We start from the raw sequence: 21,586 nt of genomic DNA on the forward strand, positions 1-21,586 counted from the left end.
AATAGACTCACGCTTGAACAACGCTACGAAATTAACCAAATTTACTTTGAAAATCAGTCGTCGATTCGCGCAACTTATAGACGACTTCGTCATTTGTATGGCGTTCAGCGATGAGGCGCATTTTTGGCTTAACGGGTTTGTTAATAAGCAAAATTGCCGCATATGGAGTGAGACCAATCCACAAGAGACCCTACAGATACCATTACATCCAGAAAAATGCACCGTATGGTGCGGTTTTCACGCTTATTTCTTCAAAAATGAGGCCGGAGCTCGCGTTACGGTCAATGGAGATCGTTACCGCACCATGATCAATGATTTTTTGTTTGAAAATATGGATGACATTGATCCGGAGGAGATGTGGTTTCAACAGGATGGCACTACGTGCCATACGGCGAACGCAACCATCGACTTATTGAAATCAAAATTTGGCGATAAGTTGATTTCGAGAAGTGGACCTGTCAATTGGCCTCCAAGGTCGTGCGATTTGACACCTCTCGATTATTTCCTGTGGGGCTACGTGAAGTCACTGGTTTATGCTGATAAACCAGCAACAATTGATGCCTTGGAGGCCAGCATTGTTCGTGTTATTCGTGACATACGGCCAGCAGTGCTCGAAAAAGTGGCCAAAAATTGGACGTCCAGAATGTACTTCGTCAAGAACAGCCGCGGTGCCCATATGCCCGAAATCATTTTCAAATGTTAATGTCACGTATTGATCTTTCGAATAAAAAAAAATTTTGATTACAATTTAATTTTTTGTGTTATTTTTTACAATTTCAAGTTCTATCGGACTTAAAAAACACCCTTTACTATGTTTACATTTACGAAATCCACTCAGCTGTCAATTCCTTTGCGTATATGTACGTTAAATTTGTATTTCATTTGACGTTTGAGCAATGGAATTGACAGTTGAAATCGAGTCGATTTCGTAAATGTAAACATACAGCCAGTTTCTGTATGTCGAAAGAAGAATGTGTGCGAATGAAACACGCCCGAACTTTTGTTTTCGAAACAATTTTATCTTTGCTTTTGGTTCAAAACAAAACACAAATTTGAAAAACACAAGAGTTTGGACGTGTTTCTTTCGCACACATTCTTTTTTCGACATACAGAAACTGGCTGATAGTAAACATTGCAAGTCGTAATATTTCTCCAAAGATATATCAAGTTCTATGAGGGTCTATATCGGACAATTCCTCTTGTTATCTCCTTCACAAAAGTTCAAAATTTTCGCAGTTGGAGGGCTTTTCGAGTATCGCACTGATATTTTCATCCATGATAGTCCTTGTGGCCCTGATTACAACTACTTTCATCGAGGGCAAGTTTTTTAAGAGTTTCAAAACTCTTAAAATTCCTACGGTGACAAACTTTCGATAACTATTTAATGGAGTGGAGTGACTGTCATTGGTGCAAACTTTGCACATCATAATATTTTTCTCAAACTTAAATCAAGTAGAAGGACGTACTTTGAGTCCTTGGTCACACTAGCGAGTTTCTTGACGCGAGTAATAGGAAAAGGCAACATAGAAAACACAGAAAACCATGTACAAGGGTTTCACTACCTCATACCCCTCGCCAATAAACTAAAACCGTGCACTGTTACAACTGAATGCACCAATTTTGATGTTTACTGGCATAGACTAATGAATTCATAGACGACGGATTACTCAATTTTTCCGCGGCCAAGTCACTCAAACCCGAAAACTCAAAAAAGTTCGAAGACGATTTTTGGGGAAAATTGCAATATTTCTTGGATATTTTTATCTGAGGATATAGTTCCCATCAAAAACTATCCCCATGTAGCCTTTTGTCTGAACAAAATATTTGTTAAGTTGTATTTTTTGGCATTTTATACTGAGTTTCCTACACCTTTTTCAGATGTAATTCGAATTATTCTAATTGTAATTCGAGAATTCTATTTGTAATTCGTAACATTTTATTTGTAATTCGAGAATTTCATTTGTAATTCGAATTATTCAATTTGTAATTCGAATTATTCCATTTGTAATTCGAAATATTCCATTTGTAATTCGAATTATTTGAATTGAAATATTCTATATGTTATTCGAATTATTCCATTTGTAGTTCGAATTATTCCATTTGTAATTCGAATTATTCCATTTGAAATTCTAATTATTCCATTTGTAATTCGAATTATTCCATTTGTAATTCGAAAGATTTCCTTTGTAATTTCAAATAAAATAATTCGAATTACAAATGGAATAATTCGAATTACAAATAGAATAATTCGAATTTCAAATGGAATAATTCGAATTACAAATAGAATAATTCGAATTACAAATAGAATAATTCGAATTACAAATAGAATAATTCGAATTACAAATGTAATAATTCGAATTACAAATGGAATGTTACGAATTACAAATATAATTCTCGAATTACAAATAAAATGTTACGAATTACAACTAAAATGTTTCGAATTACATCTGAAAAAGGTGTAGTTACCACACTCAATTCGAACATACTCGGTGAGAGAGTTCCGACGTCTACGTTTTCATTAGTCTATGAGTAAACTGTAATAAGGCCAAGTAAGCTGTCCAGAAGACTCTGTCCAACTGTGAATAAATGTTCTTCATGGGTGCGTGAATACTTCCTGAAATAATTAATAATCCAAGATCTCCAGACCACTGCCTGCACCAACCAAAAAAAAAAAATATATAACCATAACTTACGAATTGAGTATCTGATTTGGCAGAAATATTGCAAATCGTAAAATTTTTTCAAATGTATATAAAATTCCAGGAAGGTGTACTTCGGACTACTCAGTTGGGTATCTCCAACACAAAAGTTCAAAATTTGCGCTTAAATTCGGTCTTGTTTGTTTGCGTCCGCTAGAGGATATTTTTGGTATTTTCTCCGAAAATAGTACTTGTGGTTCTATTACAAATATAAATGTACCATACTTCCTGTAATAAATGTCTGAAAGCTCAAAAAAATGCTAACATGACCACCTAAAAAGGTATGGTGAGCATGATAACTATGGAAAGGGGTGACTGACATATTCGAACTGTTGCATGTCTTAAAATTTCTCTCAAAATTAAAGATAGATAGAAGATAATCATTGTGGTCCTGATTACAACGATATAATTTAGGTTCAGGGACAAGTCCATGTTTCTTGAGATAATTATATGGGCGTTACACCACAACATGCACTTCTGTTGATTTTTTTTTCGGTGGAGAAGTTTTGTGACTGTAGGAAACCTTAAATGCCAAATTATTATCAGTCAAAAAGTGTAGCTAAAATTTTCAAAGTACCTAAAGTCTGGAGGGTGGGTGGGCCTATGCTGACAATATTTTTGGTGAAGAAGTGTTGTGATCCCTAAGAACTTCATACATATATCATATTACAGCGAGTTCGGTTAAAAATTTTAGCTAAATTCATCAAAATACCGAAAATCGGGACGTACTGTTTTATGGGGGCTATACCAAAACATATCCCATCTGCTAATAAATGATTACATTCATAAATTAATACAAACAAGATTCGTTTTCTTGGTTCAAAAACAATTAGTCCATATTTACATTAGGAAATTTTCCTTGCGGCAATTGTCAGTTTGATGGGGAGAGGGGTGAGGCATATGGTAACCCTTTGCCTCTCAACACCCTCTCTCACCTACCAACTGACAATTGCCGCAAGGAAAATTGCCTAATGTAAATAGGTATGGACTTACTTGACACTTTTATTTATTTTTATTATTATAAATATATTTTTTTCATATATCCCTTAATTTCCAATTTTTTATTATGTTTTTGCTATACATAAGCAGCCATAAAACACACAATTCTAGTTGTTCCGGCCTCATTTACAACAGTACAATTTTTTCTGGAGTAAGCCAATACCTCCTGGCCCAAAAGCTCCAAACCCTGCCGGCACATACATACCTAAATGGCTATTGTACAAGATAACTCTAAAAATAATTTAATATTTCAAGTCCTTTATGAAGTAGTTTGGTTACTAAAAATTTTTGGTACCATAATTATTGTTTTTTTTGGTCAGCGGCTGAGTTTATGTCTCCGTCAGCATAGCTGACTTATACTTTCTTACTTGTTGTTTTTTAGGGGTCGATTATGGATAGAAACCGAACTCCAGTTGCGTTGCCCACAGCAAATTAAGTAATAGAATTTTGTATTTCCGCATTAAAATTTATACTCTTTTACAATTAAATTAATATCTGACGGTTCAAAACACTGATACTGATTGGATTTGACAATTTCCGCCTTTTTACTCATTTTAATTGCATGATTTTCTCTTCTGGCAACGCAACTACAGTTTAGTTGCTATCCATAATCGACCCCTTAGAGTCATAGGCTGAGTGTATTTAGCCGTCGGCAATTTCGGATGTTCATATCTCGAAGAAGTACGAAAATCACCATAAAATACCGGATATGTTCTGAGACACACTTCACCTCTCACTTCACGCTTCAAGCATTTTGTTCACTCCCTTTACTCCTATTTTTTGCGAATTTCTTGGGGCTAAGATTCATTAGGGTATTTAAAAAGTATAGTACACCCTAGTCCGTCCATAAAATACTCGAAAAATAAGCGTAAATGGGGTAAACAAAATGCTTGAGGCGTGAAGTGAGAGGTGAAGTGTGTCTCAGAACATACCCGTACAGTCGAAATCGCTTATAACGACGTTCAAAGGACCGACGGTATTGGTAGCTTTAACCAAAATGCCGTTATAAGCCATATTTGTTTTGTGTGGAAATAAAGGGCCAGAAATTGTGAACTTCTGGGGGGTTACTCTGTATTGCGATGCGTTTGATATTTTGTTAGCGCAAGATATTTGCGTCAACACACGATTTTGACATATGCTTTTGTATTACAGATTACGGCGGTGCCAGAAAGGAAAAAAGAACAAATATACTTACGAAAGGAGATACGAAAACGTATTAGAGACGCATTTAATTTCCTTACGCATCGCATTTTTCTAACGCATCGCAATAGAGAGTAACCCCACTGGATTTCGTCGTTGTTATCGATTTCTACCGTACATCAATTAATATGGAAATAAAAAAATTGTGAAATTGGGGAAGTAGAATTTTGAGAATGATGGTCGCATTTTTTTAATTCATTGACGATTTACTTTAAAGTCCTTCTGTTCCTAAGAGCTATCTTCCACTGTATGTCACCCCCCCAAAATAAAACAAAAACAACACATTTACTTTTTAAATAAATAATTAATCGTTTTATTGGATTCCAAATACTGTCTCTTACGTGTATATATTTATCAAAATTCCACTACTTATTCTACATGCGAACTAATTTAGCCTGAGGAACTTAAGCTTTAAAATGAAAATGAGTTATAATTTGTACAATGGTTGTGCGAACTTATCCAACTACTACTTATGTAATAATCAGTCAGTCTGTTCTTGTTTAGTCTACTTCTTCAACGGTGGGTCCACTTCTGCCACCACCAAAGCCGCCAGCTTGTTGGCCACACGAAGGTCCAGATCTATGCAGTTTAGTCATGATGGGTGTGCATAGCTTGGTTAGATCTTTCATTTTGTCTTCATATTCCTCCTTTTCAGCCAAGGTATTGGCGTCGAGCCATTTAATGGTATCCTCACACGCTCTCAATGCTTCACTCTTTTCTTGTTCTGTGACCTTGTCACTGCCAGCTTGATCCAAAGCCTGTTTCACACCAAAGACATAACTTTCCAAATTATTACGGGCGGCAATTTTACTTCTCTGCTTTTCATCTTCAGCTGCATATTTCTCGGCCTCATTGACCATACGATCAATTTCCGCCTGTGACAGACGTCCTTTGTCGTTCTTAATGGTAATATTTTTGGCATTACCCGAACTCATTTCCTTGGCCGAAACATTTAGAATACCATTGGCATCCAAATCAAATGTCACTTCAATCTGGGGTACACCACGAGGAGCTGGAGGAATACCGGACAAATCAAAGGTACCCAATCTGTTGTTATCCTTGGTCATAACACGTTCACCTTCAAACACCTGGATGGTGACACCAGTTTGATTATCCGAATAGGTGGAGAATGTCTGCGTTTGCTTGCATGGAATGCGAGTGTTGCGTTCAATAATCTTCGCCATTACACCACCAGCAGTTTCAATACCCAAGGACAATGGTGCCACATCGACCAGCAGGACATCTTGGATTTCACTGCTCTTATCACCACTGAGAATGGCAGCTTGAATGGCGGCACCATAGGCAACAGCTTCATCGGGGTTAATGGACAAGTTCAAGCTCTTGCCACAGAAGAATTGTTGCAGTAGATTCTGTACCTTTGGAATTCTGGTAGAGCCACCAACCAAGACGATGTCATGAATATCATTCTTGTCCATTTTGGCATCGTTGAGAGCCTTCTCCACAGGCTGTAATGTTTGGCGGAAGAGATCGGCACACAGTTCCTCAAAACGGGCACGACTTACTTTCGTGTAGAAATCGATACCCTCAAACAAGGCATCAATTTCAATTGTGGCTTCAGTGCTCGATGACAATGTTCGTTTGGCTCGTTCAGCAGCAGTTCTCAAGCGGCGCAACGCTCTGGGATTCGAACGTAGATCTTTTTTGTATTTCCTCTTGAATTCGTCAGCCAAATGATTGACCAGGCGATTGTCGAAATCTTCACCACCCAAGTGTGTATCACCAGCAGTTGAACGTACTTCAAAGAGAGAACCTTCATCGATTGTTAGAATGGACACATCGAAGGTACCACCACCCAAATCGAAGATCAGTACATTGCGTTCTCCTTTCAGGTTTTTGTCCAGACCATATGCCAAAGCGGCAGCTGTGGGTTCATTGATAATTCTGAGAACATTTAAGCCTGCAATTCGACCAGCATCTTTTGTCGCCTGTCTCTGTGAATCATTGAAGTAGGCTGGCACTGTGATGACTGCATCGCTGACTGATTTACCCAAGTAGGCTTCGGCTGTTTCCTTCATCTTTGTCAACACCATGGAACTGATTTCTTCGGGGGCAAAACGTTTCGATTCTCCCTTGAATTCCACACAAATTTTCGGTTTTCCACTGTCGCTGACCACCTTGAAGGGCCAGTGTTTGATATCTTCCATAATTTTGGGATCATCGTATTTGCGACCAATCAAACGTTTGGCATCGAAAACTGTGTTCTTTGGATTCATGGCCACTTGGTTCTTGGCCGCATCACCAATCAGCCTCTCTGTGTCTGTGAAGGCAACATAACTGGGTGTTGTGCGATTGCCTTGGTCATTGGCGATAATTTCCACTTTGCCATGTTGGAAGACACCAACGCAGGAGTATGTTGTACCCAAATCAATACCAATTGCTACCATTTTGTTTGTGTTGTGTGTTTTTCTGTTGCTTTTCGCGAACGATGAAATTTAAAATTATTTTATTTTCAACTTTTAAACAAATACTTTTTTAAACTTTTCTTCTGTTGTTTGTAACGTTTATTTCACTTTTAAAAATATTCGCCTCGTAATTTTTTTTTCTTGTTTACTCGCTTTGTCTTTACTCTTTGACTGTTTGTACTGAAATAATGCCGAAGAGAAATTCGCTGCTGCTATTTATACTGAGAATGCCTACCACAGAATTATCCAGATTCTCTTACGAGAACAGCGTGGAAATTTCTAGATAAATTGAGAAGAGAGTGTTCATATCACGAAGAGAATGAATTGAACTACTCACCCTTATAAATACTGGCTATACTCATTATACGATACTGACACAGCAGTAGTATTGTTGAATTGAAAATTTCATGATACACTGCGGTGTGCGGTGGTTGTTGCAGTCAATGTTTTGTTTTGATTTTGTAGTATTTGTATGAATGAATGTGTGCTGTTTTTGTTTTTATTGTGGTTCTCTCTGTTTATTACTTCTGTGTTGTGGATTTTCTGGATGGAGTGTCTGTTGCCACTACTACTTATTTTAAAGAATACCTAAGGGGAAGAGGGGCTGATTTGTATCTCGAAATTTCGCCATACATTTGTTGTTGTATCTTTCTGTGTTGTATTGAGTATAGCCGGCATTTCTTCTTCTGTATTTTGACGGCAAATGTTTTGACGCAAAAATACACACATTGGTTAGTACACTTCACCCCGGTTAACTACCTTTCATAAAATTCCAAAAAATTGAGGCAGTTATGCGGGAAAGGCAGTTACGAAAATCCCGCATAACTACCTCATGTGCGTAGTTACGAAAATCTCATCTCAGCCTTATAAAAAATGACAACAATTAGATCATAATCGCCAAAAAAACAAAACGGCCTATAGTAAAAAAGTCTAAAAATATATAAGTTATATTATTTAATCAATAATAAATTTAGTCATCAGTGAGCATAACACCATAATATAACACTGCACATCTTCATTACAATTCACGTAGTCGTCGAAATTGATTTTCTCATAAATACACCAGTGCGGGTAATAAACCGAGAAAAACATTATTAACTGTTCTTTTTTGGGGGAAATATTTGACGGGCAAATATCCGAATTGGGTACTTATAGAAAAGTAGTTAAGCGGGACAGTTTGAACTCTTTTATATGAAAAACTTTGGGGATTCAGATTGTGAGGCAATTAAACGGGAAAGGCAGTTAAGCAGAGAGGTAAATAAGCGGGGTGCAGTGTACATACATACATAATATGTATGTATGTATGAATATGATTTCTAGAAAGCTCTTAAATGTATGTTGCTATTATTTACTGGTTTTACTAATTCTCTTATTTTTTGCTTTTCTGACACTGCTGTGACCAGCTTTATGCAGTGGAAGTGCCAATGATGCAAACATTTTTTCGATAAAGACACGATTTCCTAAACCGGCAGCACTCATACAACGCCATACCACAACAGAGTCTCCTCTGTGCTTTCCAAGGCGGTATTTGCCCTATGACATACCTTAATTGGTCCATATGACCAAAACAGGCTGCCAATGAAAGCAATGAAGACAACTTTGGTCATATGGACCAATTAAGGTATGTCATATTTGCCTCGAAATTTAGTTTACTTTTCGATGAAATAAAAAATATTTTGAATAATTTCTTATAAAACATGTGAAATTTGCGAATTTCATAAAATAGTGCTTTTTTGCTGGTAGTCGGCACCATTTTCCAATAGTCGGCATCACATGTTCCAATAGTCGGCGCCTTGTATTTTAGTAAAAAATGTTATATGTACGTTTGATCGTTTTTATTACTTTAAACAACAAAAAACATACTTTTACACAAGGCAAATTTATAAAAGGTACAAACATACATACATATGTATGTATATGCATGAATTACAAAACTAACAATTTACACAAAACAAAGACATAAATACAACTAAGACTAGACAAAATGCATGCAACAAAAAAATGTTTACGAAACTTTGTATAGAAACATTACCCTTAACACGTTGCAGTTTATTCAAAACCATTTCATGTAATGGTATCAGAAACGAAATTTATGAATTCAAGGATCTATTCAAGAATAATTCCATGTCAATTGGATCGGTAAATTCGGTTAAATACGTAAAAATGTATAAAAGAAAAAAATGTTATATCACCATATCGTGATATAACATCAGTCCGCTTTGCCGACAGAGATATACCCTCAGCCTGTGAAACAATTTTTTCCCAAAAAACGTATGTATTTAGGGAGTTTAAAAATTTTGGGCGTTTGAACCGACAAAAATGTTGATTAGGATTAAAGATTTGCGGAGGAGATACTAAAAGGAATGGATCGACATTGACCGTTATGGAAGTGGATCTCCAGCCACTACATATGGTGACTATGGGGTTTTTACACTTTTCGGGCTGTTTGCTCAAGAAGTATGGACTTGCCCCTGAAAAACTTTTACCATCGTAATTGAGGCAGCGAATGCAAGTTGCTTTAACAAAAATCAAAGTGATTCGATATCAGGTCTTAAAGTGACCTTATCCGAAATTTTGTGTGGGAGGTACCGGATGGAGTAGGCAAATTTAGTCCATATTTGAACCTGATCTATATCTGGTAGATATATTAGGATGTGTAAAGTATGGACCAATTCGGCCACTCCCTTCAAGAGTTACCGTACGTACAATTTTTCCGAACATTTTTGAACTTTTGTGGGGGAGGTACCTGAAGGAGTGGACCGATATAGCTTATCTTCGAACTTAAACTAAGTTTGCACAAAATATTACGAAGGCCACATTTTGGACCGAAACGGCAGATCCGTTCGAGAGTTATCTTACGCTCCAACCACCTCACACGGTGTCATAGGGGTTTTTTGCAACTTTCATGCTATTTTCTCTGGAAGTATGGACTTGCCCCTAATGAAACTTGTACCGTCGTATGGGGGGCAGTGAATACAAGTTGCTAAAACAAAAATCAAAGCGATTCGGGAGATGGCCCTAAACTGAACTTTTCCGAAATTTTGTGTGGGAGGTACCCGAAGGAGTGGACCGATTAAGTCCATATTGAAACCTAATCTAAGTCTTGTACTCATTTCAAGATCGGTTACTCCCTTCAAGAGTTATCGTGCGCACAAATTTTCCGAACATTTTCGAACTTTTGTGTGGGAGGTACCGGAAGGAGTGTACCGATATAGCCCATCTTCAAACTTAAACTAAGCGCTCCAGCCAGCCAGACAGACGGACGGACATTGCTCAATCGACTCCAAATTGTCTGAAACATATTTCGTCCAAACATACTTGGGGTCTAAAACCATTATTTCGTTAGCATAAATGCTGAGGGTATAATGACCTACGACAGTTTAGAATGCTTTATATTCACATTTTGATTCAAATTTGTTCTATTTTAGTGGATTTAGAGAACATTTTTAGGACGACCCCTTTATTCAATATTTTCTTTGACATCTAATTTTCAGTTATTCTCCAGCCGTATACCCGACTAATGTGAATAAAAAACAAATTCGGACTTTTTCCCGACTCAGAATGGGACATACAATTTCCACACATCAACATCTGCTAAACAAGAACCTTGACAACAAATGTATTAAATGTGGCAATATATCATACGTCCAGCACATACTAAATTCTTGTACCAGCCTATCCCTCATGCAACAAACAATTCTCAACAACAATGGAATGGAAATGCTTAGATCCCCCAATGTTGACAACATTAAATCAATCTACAATTTTATATCGAATACAAAAACTGTAATTTAATTGTTCACTACCTTAATAAGTCAATTTATATACAATGTATTAGCTGATGGCCTCTGCAGCCAATGCTAGTCACTTTTCATATTAATATTATATTTACTATAATATTAATATTATTAAATAAATAAATAATTTTCAATAACAACAATGTTGTTTTTGTAAATTTGTTAGTTGTTGTAAATATAAATAAATAAATTTTACGAAATTATGCGTTTTGAGATCGAATTCCATACTAAAGTAGTTTTATGAAATTGCTGTAGTGGGGAACTCGATCTTAGAACGGCTAATTTCATGAAATTATTTAATTGAAATCACTAGTGTGGATTGGGACTAATAAGTAGTACATGACGAAAGCAGAAGCGTTTTCCCCTTTTTATAAAAACAGTGATTCACTGGTTTAGAATCAGTGGGTGGAACATTTAACCTCACGTGTATGTCCATAAATACATACATACATACTTTTATTAATAGCAACACGTTTTCTAAGGCATTTGTTTATTATGCTTATCAATTGGATTAGCTTTGTTATGCTGTCGGAAAACCAAAATAAAACATGATTCAGTTGCTGGTCCACAAATTTAAACACTCTCAAAAATAAATTTACAAAAATAAAGTATTATTTGCAGATACGCTCTCTCGTGGGCGAACATTCTCTATCCCCAAGTCTGTCGGTGTTTACTCTTTAAGAAATACCTGACCTACCTCTACAACTGGCGTGTATAAGTTATCAGGAAACAAATATGCTATTAAATATGTAGTTAAAAATATAAATTAATATTATTAATAAATTTGAATAGTTGCAATAAGGTGCTGACATAGCTGTTAACGCCCTGATTGCGACAATAAGAATATTAAGTAGGGCAATAAGGTGCTGACTTTGTGTCAATGCCCAAATTGCCACAATATGCTTATTATACAATTTGGTGGTGGCTAGCTATACTTTTAGTTTTAGTTCAATTACATTTATACCTTTAATGGGAGCGGTTAGCTCGTACTAATAATAAAGTAATTCAGAAATCAATAACAACGTTGTGTTATTATTATGCATTGACCAAAAGGCCAATGTGATGAAATAAAGATCTTAAATAAATAATTGGCGCCCAACAAAGTAAGATCATCCACGCCCAACTATAACAACACCATCATCTACATTTGGATCAACAAGCAACTGGAGATTTAGTTTATATTTGTAAATATTAAATTAATCAAAAATAAACACATGTAAGTAGACTTTTTGATAAAACATAGACTTCAAAATTTTATGCACTTTTTGAGAAAAAAAAGAATTAAAAAAATAATGTGGAAATGTGTTTTAGAAAATGTGACAAGAATTTAATAATTCAGTGTAAGTGATATCGTAACATGTAACTAAAAATAGTTTTTTCGGCTAAATTTTTCTTTCGTGAAAGTTTCATCCTGAAGTGCTCGTCCATAATAGACATGGATATAATCGAGCTACAGAAGGTGATAGAAGCGGCGGTGAAAAATGCCGTCCGCGAACGAACGGAGCGATTAGAGAAACAATTCCAACTTCAATTTGACGATATAACATCAAGATTTGACCACATTTATGCCAATAGATACTCCTTAGGTACGGAAGAGGATAGACGGAAAATTGACGATAGTTCTTCATGTAAAAACATGAATGTTTTTTCGGAAAAATGTTCGAATTCTAACAAGCGAAAATGGTCAACTCTTCAGTTAAAATTGGTTACGGGACACCCGATGAACAAATAGAATTCCCTAATAAATTAAAGGAAACAATTAAAAAATTTGAACTAAATAAACCCAAGGAATTACTGACCCCTAACGAGGCAGTAACCTTAAACAGTTTAGTTCCAATAAATACAAATAATTCAAATTCAGTTCAGATAATTGAACAATCAAAAAGCCGTAATAAAATACGGAATAACTTTAAGAAATCGGACCTGAAGAAATCTAAGGTATATTCGACCTCTAACGAGGCTATAACCTTAAACACTTTAGCTCCGATAATTAATCACACGTTACAAAAAGTGTCGAGCACTTATAAACAATTGGATATAAATAAACCGAAAGAATTTTTGACCTCAAACGAGGCAATAATCGAAAAGTCTTTGGTCTGCTTAAAGTCTGATAATAAAATTATACCTATTAAAGTTAAATCTCAATTTAAAAATAAAGGACTTAGATATCCCCTATTTTTGGAGGACAAACAAAAAGAAAATAACAGTAGCGACAAGTTAATTGAAAATTTAAATGAAATAAATGAAGTTTCCATTATGGATTACAAGAAAGATTTTAGAAATTATAATAAAATGTATCTTCATGACTATATCAAAATCAGATTAAGTCAATTTAAAAGTGAATTTAAAATAAAAAAAATGATGAAATACTTCAGCCAAAAGAAGTAACACAGTCTGATAAAAATGACAAGAGGGTTAAATATATTAATAAAAATTTTGTAAGAAAGAATTCACACAAAATTGTAACACATGGTTTGCTCTTAGAAAAGAAGAGTCGATATAAAGTACTACATCGTTTGCTAATAAACAATAAAAACCCGTTAAGCAGATGTAATACACACAGGCAAAATAGGGTGTTTGACAAAGGCAAAAAAGCCTACTATCCATATTTCATACTTATTGCTCATTTTATTAAATTTTTTTTTGCAATCTTTTATCTTATTTAATCTTATTTGTATTTAATCCAATTTAGTTGATTTTTAAGTTTGTTTTCTTAAAAAATATTAATTTATCCATTTAATATTTCGCATTATTAGTAATATTCATTAATCTCATATTTTGCCCTTAGTAATCTATTAGAGTCCTCGTTTCTTAAAATTTCGAAAGTAGTAAATACAAGCAAAGCATCAAGTGAGCTCCTTTATAAGATTTTTTATGAGTATTTTAGAAAAATGCGAAAAATTAATAAGTTCCAAGGTTTTTCCACTAAATTGGTTTATAGATATGATTAAGTGTTTATTTCAACACCAAATGATACATTTGTTCATACAAATTTTCTAAAAACGATTTAAAATATCATACAATCCCATTTTTAGCATATTATTCAGCAGACAGGTTGAAGTTTTATAAGACAACCGAAGAAAAAATTGCAAACTGATGACAGCTTTAGCAAACCGTTCTATTAAAGCCATGATTCCATGATTCGTCCTAGCAATTATATTACTATCTGTCCTAACTCTAGCTTCTACCTAACATTGGCATATTAATCTTTAGAAACTCAATACTACCTCTTAGTTGAGAATAACTTATTTATTTTCCAATTTTTTATTCAAATGATTACATGATTTTCCGCACTTTAAGAAAGGGATTGTTCTTTCTTAGCCAAAGTAAAAAAATCATTGGTGCACTCAGATTTTTTCTCTAAATTTTTGTTCTTTTTAATTTTCCTTTCTTCGGACATTGTTTTATGGAAGAAAAAATGTTTAACGATCTTAGAAGTTTGATTAAAGGACACTCTTGATCTGTTAAAAATTTGTTTTTAACATAATTGAATTTTATTAAATGAATTTATTAGCAAAGATCTCACTTTACCATTAATTAGAAATTTCTTAAATCCTTCTCTGGATTAAATTCAAGTTGAATTAACAAACGAACCTCCACCAAAATTCAAAATTTACCCTAATTTCTTTACTACAATAAATATCCGCAATTTGTCCAATTGCTTAGTCCATCATTAAGATTGGCAGAATAATAGTAAATCAAATGCAAACAAACGATCCAAGGCAAATGTTGGTCTATTAATAGAGCAATTTCTAGTATCATTAAAACAAAACACATATTACCATCAGATATCTTCTACAAGAAACCTCTCAGAGCTGCGAAGGTAGAATTTAAACTATAGGCATTTGTAAACAAAACAAAGGAAGTGTCAATAAAATATTTTAATTAAAAAATGTAACATTTGATTAAATATAATTTTCATTTTTAACGTTTCTATGTCATTTCACTAATAACTCGCAAAAAATATAACTCTTTCAAAATACTCGAAATCGCTAAGAATTAATTGACGCTTTTCAAACCCTTGTTTTGCAAATCAAAATTCACACGTACATATGCATATTAGGGCTTTATTTTTTCAAATTCAACAAAATACCGCACATATTAACAAGGTTTTCGCATTGTATCCACTTAGGTATTGTTTGTTCTGAGTTGAGTCTATTGCAAACTTTACCTTATTTCATGAGCATTAGGCAACTTTAAAGTTGGTGTCAACTTTTTATTAATTAAATTTAATAATTTGGATTACATTTATGTTTAAAATATGATTTACATATCGCAATTTCGCTCACCGCTACCTTAACTTGACAGACTAGGTATTTCCTAAATCGGATGTACATGAATTTTAGAGAAAAATCGGTCACTAAAGATGTTCAGTAGATCGACATGTTTGTTATTGTAATGAATACACAAAAGCTCTTAAATTTTGCATGTGAGAAAAAAGGGCATAATAATGTTTAGACAATCTTGGACATTACTTTAGCCATAGCTAAAACCCTTAGAACTGATTGCCGCATTCTCTGAAAACTCTATCATGGATATGAGTGAATTCATCCTCCGTGGGAAATGATTTTAATGGTATTTTAACCTCATCGAAAATAGAAATAAAAGCACAAAATTTCGTTTTGAAATGGACACTTATATTACAGCACAGGTCAGCAATCTGAGTTTTTACTTATATAAATACTCCATGACTAGTATCTTAATAATAATTCGAACAATTTTTCGACGATTTTTTAGAAGGGGAGTGGCCCGAAAGGTCAATTTGCGATAGATTTATTTGCTTTCTTTCCTTTTATTGCATTGTCCAAGCTGTATTTTTGTTTCCGTTTAATAAATCAATATTACAATAGCATTGCCGTTAGGTCCACAAAGATAATTCAAGAGATCAATTTCTTTTTTATATGCCGGTTAAAAAATCAATAGCGAAATGGGACGGAAAGGCAAATGAAACCAACTCATAGGCAAATCTTGGATATAAGTAATAATAGTGACCAAAATTGCACAGTTTCGCTCAAATTCTGAATTTTAAGATTATTGTCACACTAGCTAAATATAACGTTAAAAACTCCCCAAATTTAGGGAATAATAAATTGAAGTCTATTTATTGAAAGGTTTATAATTTTGCAATTTAATTAAAATTATTAGTTTATGTAAAATTATTAATTAATGTGAATTTATAATAACCATTTAGAATAAGTTATGTAGTGCATGTATTATTTATAATATATGTAGCTCACCTGCGATCGGATTGAATAATAAATCACCAAACAAACAGCAACCACGATGATCGAGCGACGACGATCTAAACGCGCGACTAAATAATGGTCAAGATATATTTACCAGGTTACATAAAGAGCACAACAACAACCCAACTTTGGCCGAAAATTCTTCAAAATATCAAAATGTTTGTTTAAGTTTTCAGACAGACAGTTTGACAGATTGAAACCAACCACCAAGCTATTTTACGCCACCTTATTATTCCATCATGCGCACTACTAAGTACCGATAGTGTCACCATAAGACATGTTTTCACCCACACTCCTGGATCCACTCGCTTTCACGAAATCCGAATATCCTAGAGTAGAGTCCAGCTGCCAAGCGGTCATAATATTTCCTGTAAACCATAACGACACCATATTGCAGTTGGAAGAAAATACAGTTGCATAGCTGTCAACAATTGTGCAAAGGCCAACAAAGCAACATTCTGCAGAGTAATGAAACGCGATACCTGTGCGCGTGCAATTCATTCAGGAGGTTCTGCCCAATGCCACACACAACCAAGTCACTTAAGACCTATAACCATCGTGGACGAGGGTGTAATAGTAATCAACGACCAATCCGCAAGGGTTAGAACAGATAACAGCCCTGAAATGACCATAAGCGGTACTTATCTCATCACCTTTGAGAACACAGCTACAATAAATGATACCAATTACATAAACCACAATGGAAACCTAATGAAAGCACCAGGAATAGCCTCTTCACCGTTACTGGACATCATTGGCCATAATGATGTTTTAAGCCTGCCGATGTTGCACCGAATGAATGAGCAAAACCTGAAAATCATAAAGGAACTTAGGGATGACGTTGCATCAGATGGCTCCCCAAAACTGTTGTTTGCCGTTGCAATGACAGCAAGTCTATCTTTTAGTGGCGCTATCATCCTTTGCCAATATCTTAAGACAAGACGTGCTTCTAAGAAAATTCAACGAGTTGTTGAAAGCTATGTCGTGGCTGGGACACCCACTTCTTAAAGGGAGAGCAGTTATCAGGAAACAAATATGCTATTAAATATGTAGTTAAAAATATAAATTAATATTATTAATAAATTTGAATAGTTGCAATAAGGTGCTGACATAGCTGTTAACGCCCTGATTGCGACAATAAGAATATTAAGTAGGGCAATAAGGTGCTGACTTTGTGTCAATGCCCAAATTGCCACAATATGCTTATTATACAATTTGGTGGTGGCTAGCTATACTTTTAGTTTTAGTTCAATTACATTTATACCTTTAATGGGAGCGGTTAGCTCGTACTAATAATAAAGTAATTCAGAAATCAATAACAACGTTGTGTTATTATTATGCATTGACCAAAAGGCCAATGTGATGAAATAAAGATCTTAAATAAATAATTTATACTCAGCCATAGAATAGAACCATTGACAAATACGTTTTTTATAAAAACGTAGTATTTCTAGCGTAGATTGGCTTTATGTTGAAATTAATTCACATGTTTGTTTGTATGACAATGACACTCAAATACATTTTGCACTTGCATTTAAAATATTTGTTTTGGGAATTTAAGCAGCTTTTAGACATAGCATGTTAGATGTAAAAGCCGCTATAGCTATGCTCTAGCGCTCATAATCATTATAATGAAAATGTATGACATTTTATGTCATAGATGGGCTTTCTTGCACGCCAGCGTTGCTATGTTTTGTTTCTCTTTTTTGTTGTTACAACATAAATAAACATTTACGGGTAATTTTGCACATTTGTTTTTAATATAATAGTTTTTTGGACGTGTTAAGATACCGTCTGTGTTTAAAAAATATTAAAAAAGCAAACAAATTTTAACAAAAACCCCGTTCTAATTTTCCCTTAAATTCTATTTAAGAGAAATGTTGCCCATCTATGTTTTATGTAAAATAATAAGGAAGATGTTTCTCATGTTAATAAGTGTTATTATAATCGCTCTCTTAGGTATGCTAAAACAATTGTTAACAACAAAATCAACAAAATAACAATCAAGGAAATTTCCCGATTGTAGATAGTATTTCTCTGAGATACAATATAAAAGGGTATATTAAAGAAGATGCTTTTGTCAATGGGTCCGTTCATGTTGCACACAAACGTACACACGCCCAACTAAATGCCCCCATTGTGAAAAGAAAGAGAGAATTTTAATAAACAACACAATGTTCTCTTCCACATTGTTCAATTCTCTTCTCAAGTTATCTGGAAATTTCTACACTGTTCTCGTAAGAGAATCTGGATAATTCTGTGGTAGGCATTCTCAGTATAAATAGCAGCAGCGAATTTCTCTTCGGCATTAGTTCAGTACAAACAGTCAAAGAGTAAACACAAAGCGAGTAAACAAGAAAAAAATTACGAGGCGAATATTTTTAAAAGTGAAATAAACGTTACAAACAGCAGAAGAAAAGTTTAAAAAAGTATTTGTTTAAAAGTTGAAAATAAAATAATTTTAATTTCATCGTTCGCGAAAAGCAACAGAAAAACACACAACACAAACAAAATGGTAGCAATTGGTATTGATTTGGGTACAACATACTCCTGCGTTGGTGTCTTCCAACATGGCAAAGTGGAAATTATCGCCAATGACCAGGGCAATCGCACAACACCCAGTTATGTTGCCTTCACAGACACAGAGAGGCTGATTGGTGATGCGGCGAAGAACCAAGTGGCCATGAATCCAAAGAACACAGTTTTCGATGCCAAGCGTTTGATTGGTCGCAAATACGATGATCCCAAAATTATGGAAGATATCAAACACTGGCCCTTCAAGGTGGTCAGCGACAGTGGAAAACCCAAAATTTGTGTGGAATTCAAGGGAGAATCGAAACGTTTTGCCCCCGAAGAAATCAGTTCCATGGTGTTGACAAAGATGAAGGAAACAGCAGAAGCCTACTTGGGTAAATCAGTCAGCGATGCAGTCATCACAGTGCCAGCCTACTTCAATGATTCACAGAGACAGGCGACAAAAGATGCTGGTCGAATTGCAGGCTTAAATGTTCTCAGAATTATCAATGAACCCACAGCTGCCGCCTTGGCATATGGTCTCGACAAAAACCTGAAAGGAGAACGCAATGTATTGATTTTCGATTTGGGTGGTGGTACCTTCGATGTGTCCATTCTAACAATCGATGAAGGTTCTCTCTTTGAAGTACGTTCAACTGCTGGTGATACACACTTGGGTGGTGAAGATTTCGACAATCGACTGGTCAATCATTTGGCTGATGAATTCAAGAGGAAATACAAAAAAGATCTACGTTCGAATCCCAGGGCATTGCGCCGCCTGAGAACTGCTGCCGAACGAGCCAAGCGCACATTGTCATCGAGCACTGAAGCCACAATTGAAATTGATGCCTTGTTTGAGGGTATCGACTTCTATACAAAAGTGAGTCGTGCTCGTTTTGAGGAACTTTGTGCCGATCTATTCCGCCAAACATTACAGCCTGTGGAGAAGGCTCTCAACGATGCCAAAATGGACAAGAATGATATTCATGACATCGTCTTGGTTGGTGGCTCTACCAGAATTCCAAAGGTACAGAATCTACTGCAACAATTCTTCTGTGGCAAGAGCTTGAATTTGTCCATTAATCCCGATGAAGCTGTTGCCTATGGTGCCGCCATTCAAGCTGCCATTCTCAGTGGTGATAAGAGCAGTGAAATCCAAGATGTCCTGCTGGTCGATGTTGCACCATTGTCCTTGGGTATTGAAACTGCTGGTGGTGTAATGGCGAAGATTATTGAACGCAACACTCGCATTCCATGCAAGCAAACGCAGACATTCTCCACTTATTCGGATAATCAAACTGGTGTCACCATCCAGGTGTTTGAAGGTGAACGTGTTATGACCAAGGATAACAACAGATTGGGTACCTTTGATTTGTCCGGTATTCCTCCAGCTCCTCGTGGTGTACCCCAGATTGAAGTGACATTTGATTTGGATGCCAATGGTATTCTAAATGTTTCGGCCAAGGAAATGAGTTCGGGTAATGCCAAAAATATTACCATTAAGAACGACAAAGGACGTCTGTCACAGGCGGAAATTGATCGTATGGTCAATGAGGCCGAGAAATATGCAGCTGAAGATGAAAAGCAGAGAAGTAAAATTGCCGCCCGTAATAATTTGGAAAGTTATGTCTTTGGGGTGAAACAGGCTTTGGATCAAGCTGGCAGTGACAAGGTCACAGAACAAGAAAAGAGTGAAGCATTGAGAGCGTGTGAGGATACCATTAAATGGCTCGACGCCAATACCTTGGCTGAAAAGGAGGAATATGAAGACAAAATGAAGGATCTAACCAAGCTATGCACACCCATCATGACTAAACTTCATGGAGCTGGACCTTCGTGTGGCCAACAAGCCGGCGGCTTTGGTGGTGGCAGAAGTGGACCCACTGTTGAAGAAGTAGACTAAATAAAAATGCCAAAACAATAATTTAGAATAAGAAGTAGCATTGCCATTGTAAAAAGTATCATCCACGTCCATAATAGAACCTAAGTTGTAATACTAGGATAGGATAGGTAGAATAACAAATTTATATCTTTTACAAAAAATAAAAATAAAATAAAAATGAATAAATAAAATAGCATGATCTATTTCAAACTTAATTAAGTCTCGTTATTTAATGTACTGGGAAAATATACATATGTACATATGTATAAGGGTTTATTGGATTTAGGTCTGGACAGAGGTAAACATTTTATATTTTATACATGTTCAGTTCTACAACCTGCAAGGAATTTTTTCAAAATTGAACAGAGCAAGACTCCAATCATATAATCCATAAGCAACCCCCTTCTAAATTTGCGGGAGATGGTTTTTTTTTCTTCTCACACTTTACCTTATAACACTGTGCGACAACAAAAAAAATGACAAGGAAAATCGAGTAGATTATGAAAGTAGAGCTAAAAATATGAGACACGTGTATCGGCGCTTTTAAAGTTTACGTCGGAAAGTAACCAAAATAGGCGGGGCAAGTTCCGCCCATTTTTAAATTTTTCGAAATATTCGAGTTTAGATATCTTGGAATCCTTGCATTTCAGGTATATAGTGTCTTTGGCAACTTTACTTAGGAGGGTTTGGGAAATATTTTTGTTAAAAATTTTACCCTTCATGCGGTTCATCAAAGGGGTCTTTTTTGTCCTTTTTTCGAAAATCTTTCACAAACTCATTAAAAATGTGATCGTATCAAATCCGAATATTCTACAAAATTGAATAC

General features: G+C 35.3%; 2 protein-coding genes across 2 annotated transcripts; one reads left to right on the forward strand and one right to left on the reverse strand.

Moving 5' to 3' along the window:
- Positions 1-5,182: 5,182 nt before the first annotated feature.
- LOC141389640 (heat shock protein 70-like) lies at positions 5,183-7,508 on the reverse strand. Its single transcript, XM_073961479.1, has one exon. It carries the CDS (start codon positions 7,301-7,303, stop codon positions 5,399-5,401), a length of 1,905 nt encoding a protein of 634 aa, XP_073817580.1. The 5' UTR covers positions 7,304-7,508; the 3' UTR covers positions 5,183-5,398.
- An 11,182-nt stretch (positions 7,509-18,690) lies between these two features.
- On the forward strand, positions 18,691-20,965 carry LOC141391316 (heat shock protein 70). The gene has a single exon (XM_073964230.1). It carries the CDS (start codon positions 18,877-18,879, stop codon positions 20,779-20,781), a length of 1,905 nt encoding a protein of 634 aa, XP_073820331.1. The 5' UTR covers positions 18,691-18,876; the 3' UTR covers positions 20,782-20,965.
- Positions 20,966-21,586: the final 621 nt, after the last annotated feature.

The sequence above is a fragment of the Musca autumnalis genome, unplaced genomic scaffold, assembly GCF_047663935.1.
Source record: "Musca autumnalis isolate F117 unplaced genomic scaffold, ASM4766393v1 scaffold_1, whole genome shotgun sequence".
NCBI classification, from domain to species: domain Eukaryota; kingdom Metazoa; phylum Arthropoda; class Insecta; order Diptera; family Muscidae; genus Musca; species Musca autumnalis.

Bases quoted from the DNA above. Each gene is read 5' to 3' on its own strand.
- LOC141389640 (XM_073961479.1), bottom strand. From the start codon at position 7,303: ATGGTAGCAATTGGTATTGATTTGGGTACAACATACTCCTGCGTTGGT.
- LOC141391316 (XM_073964230.1), top strand. From the start codon at position 18,877: ATGGTAGCAATTGGTATTGATTTGGGTACAACATACTCCTGCGTTGGT.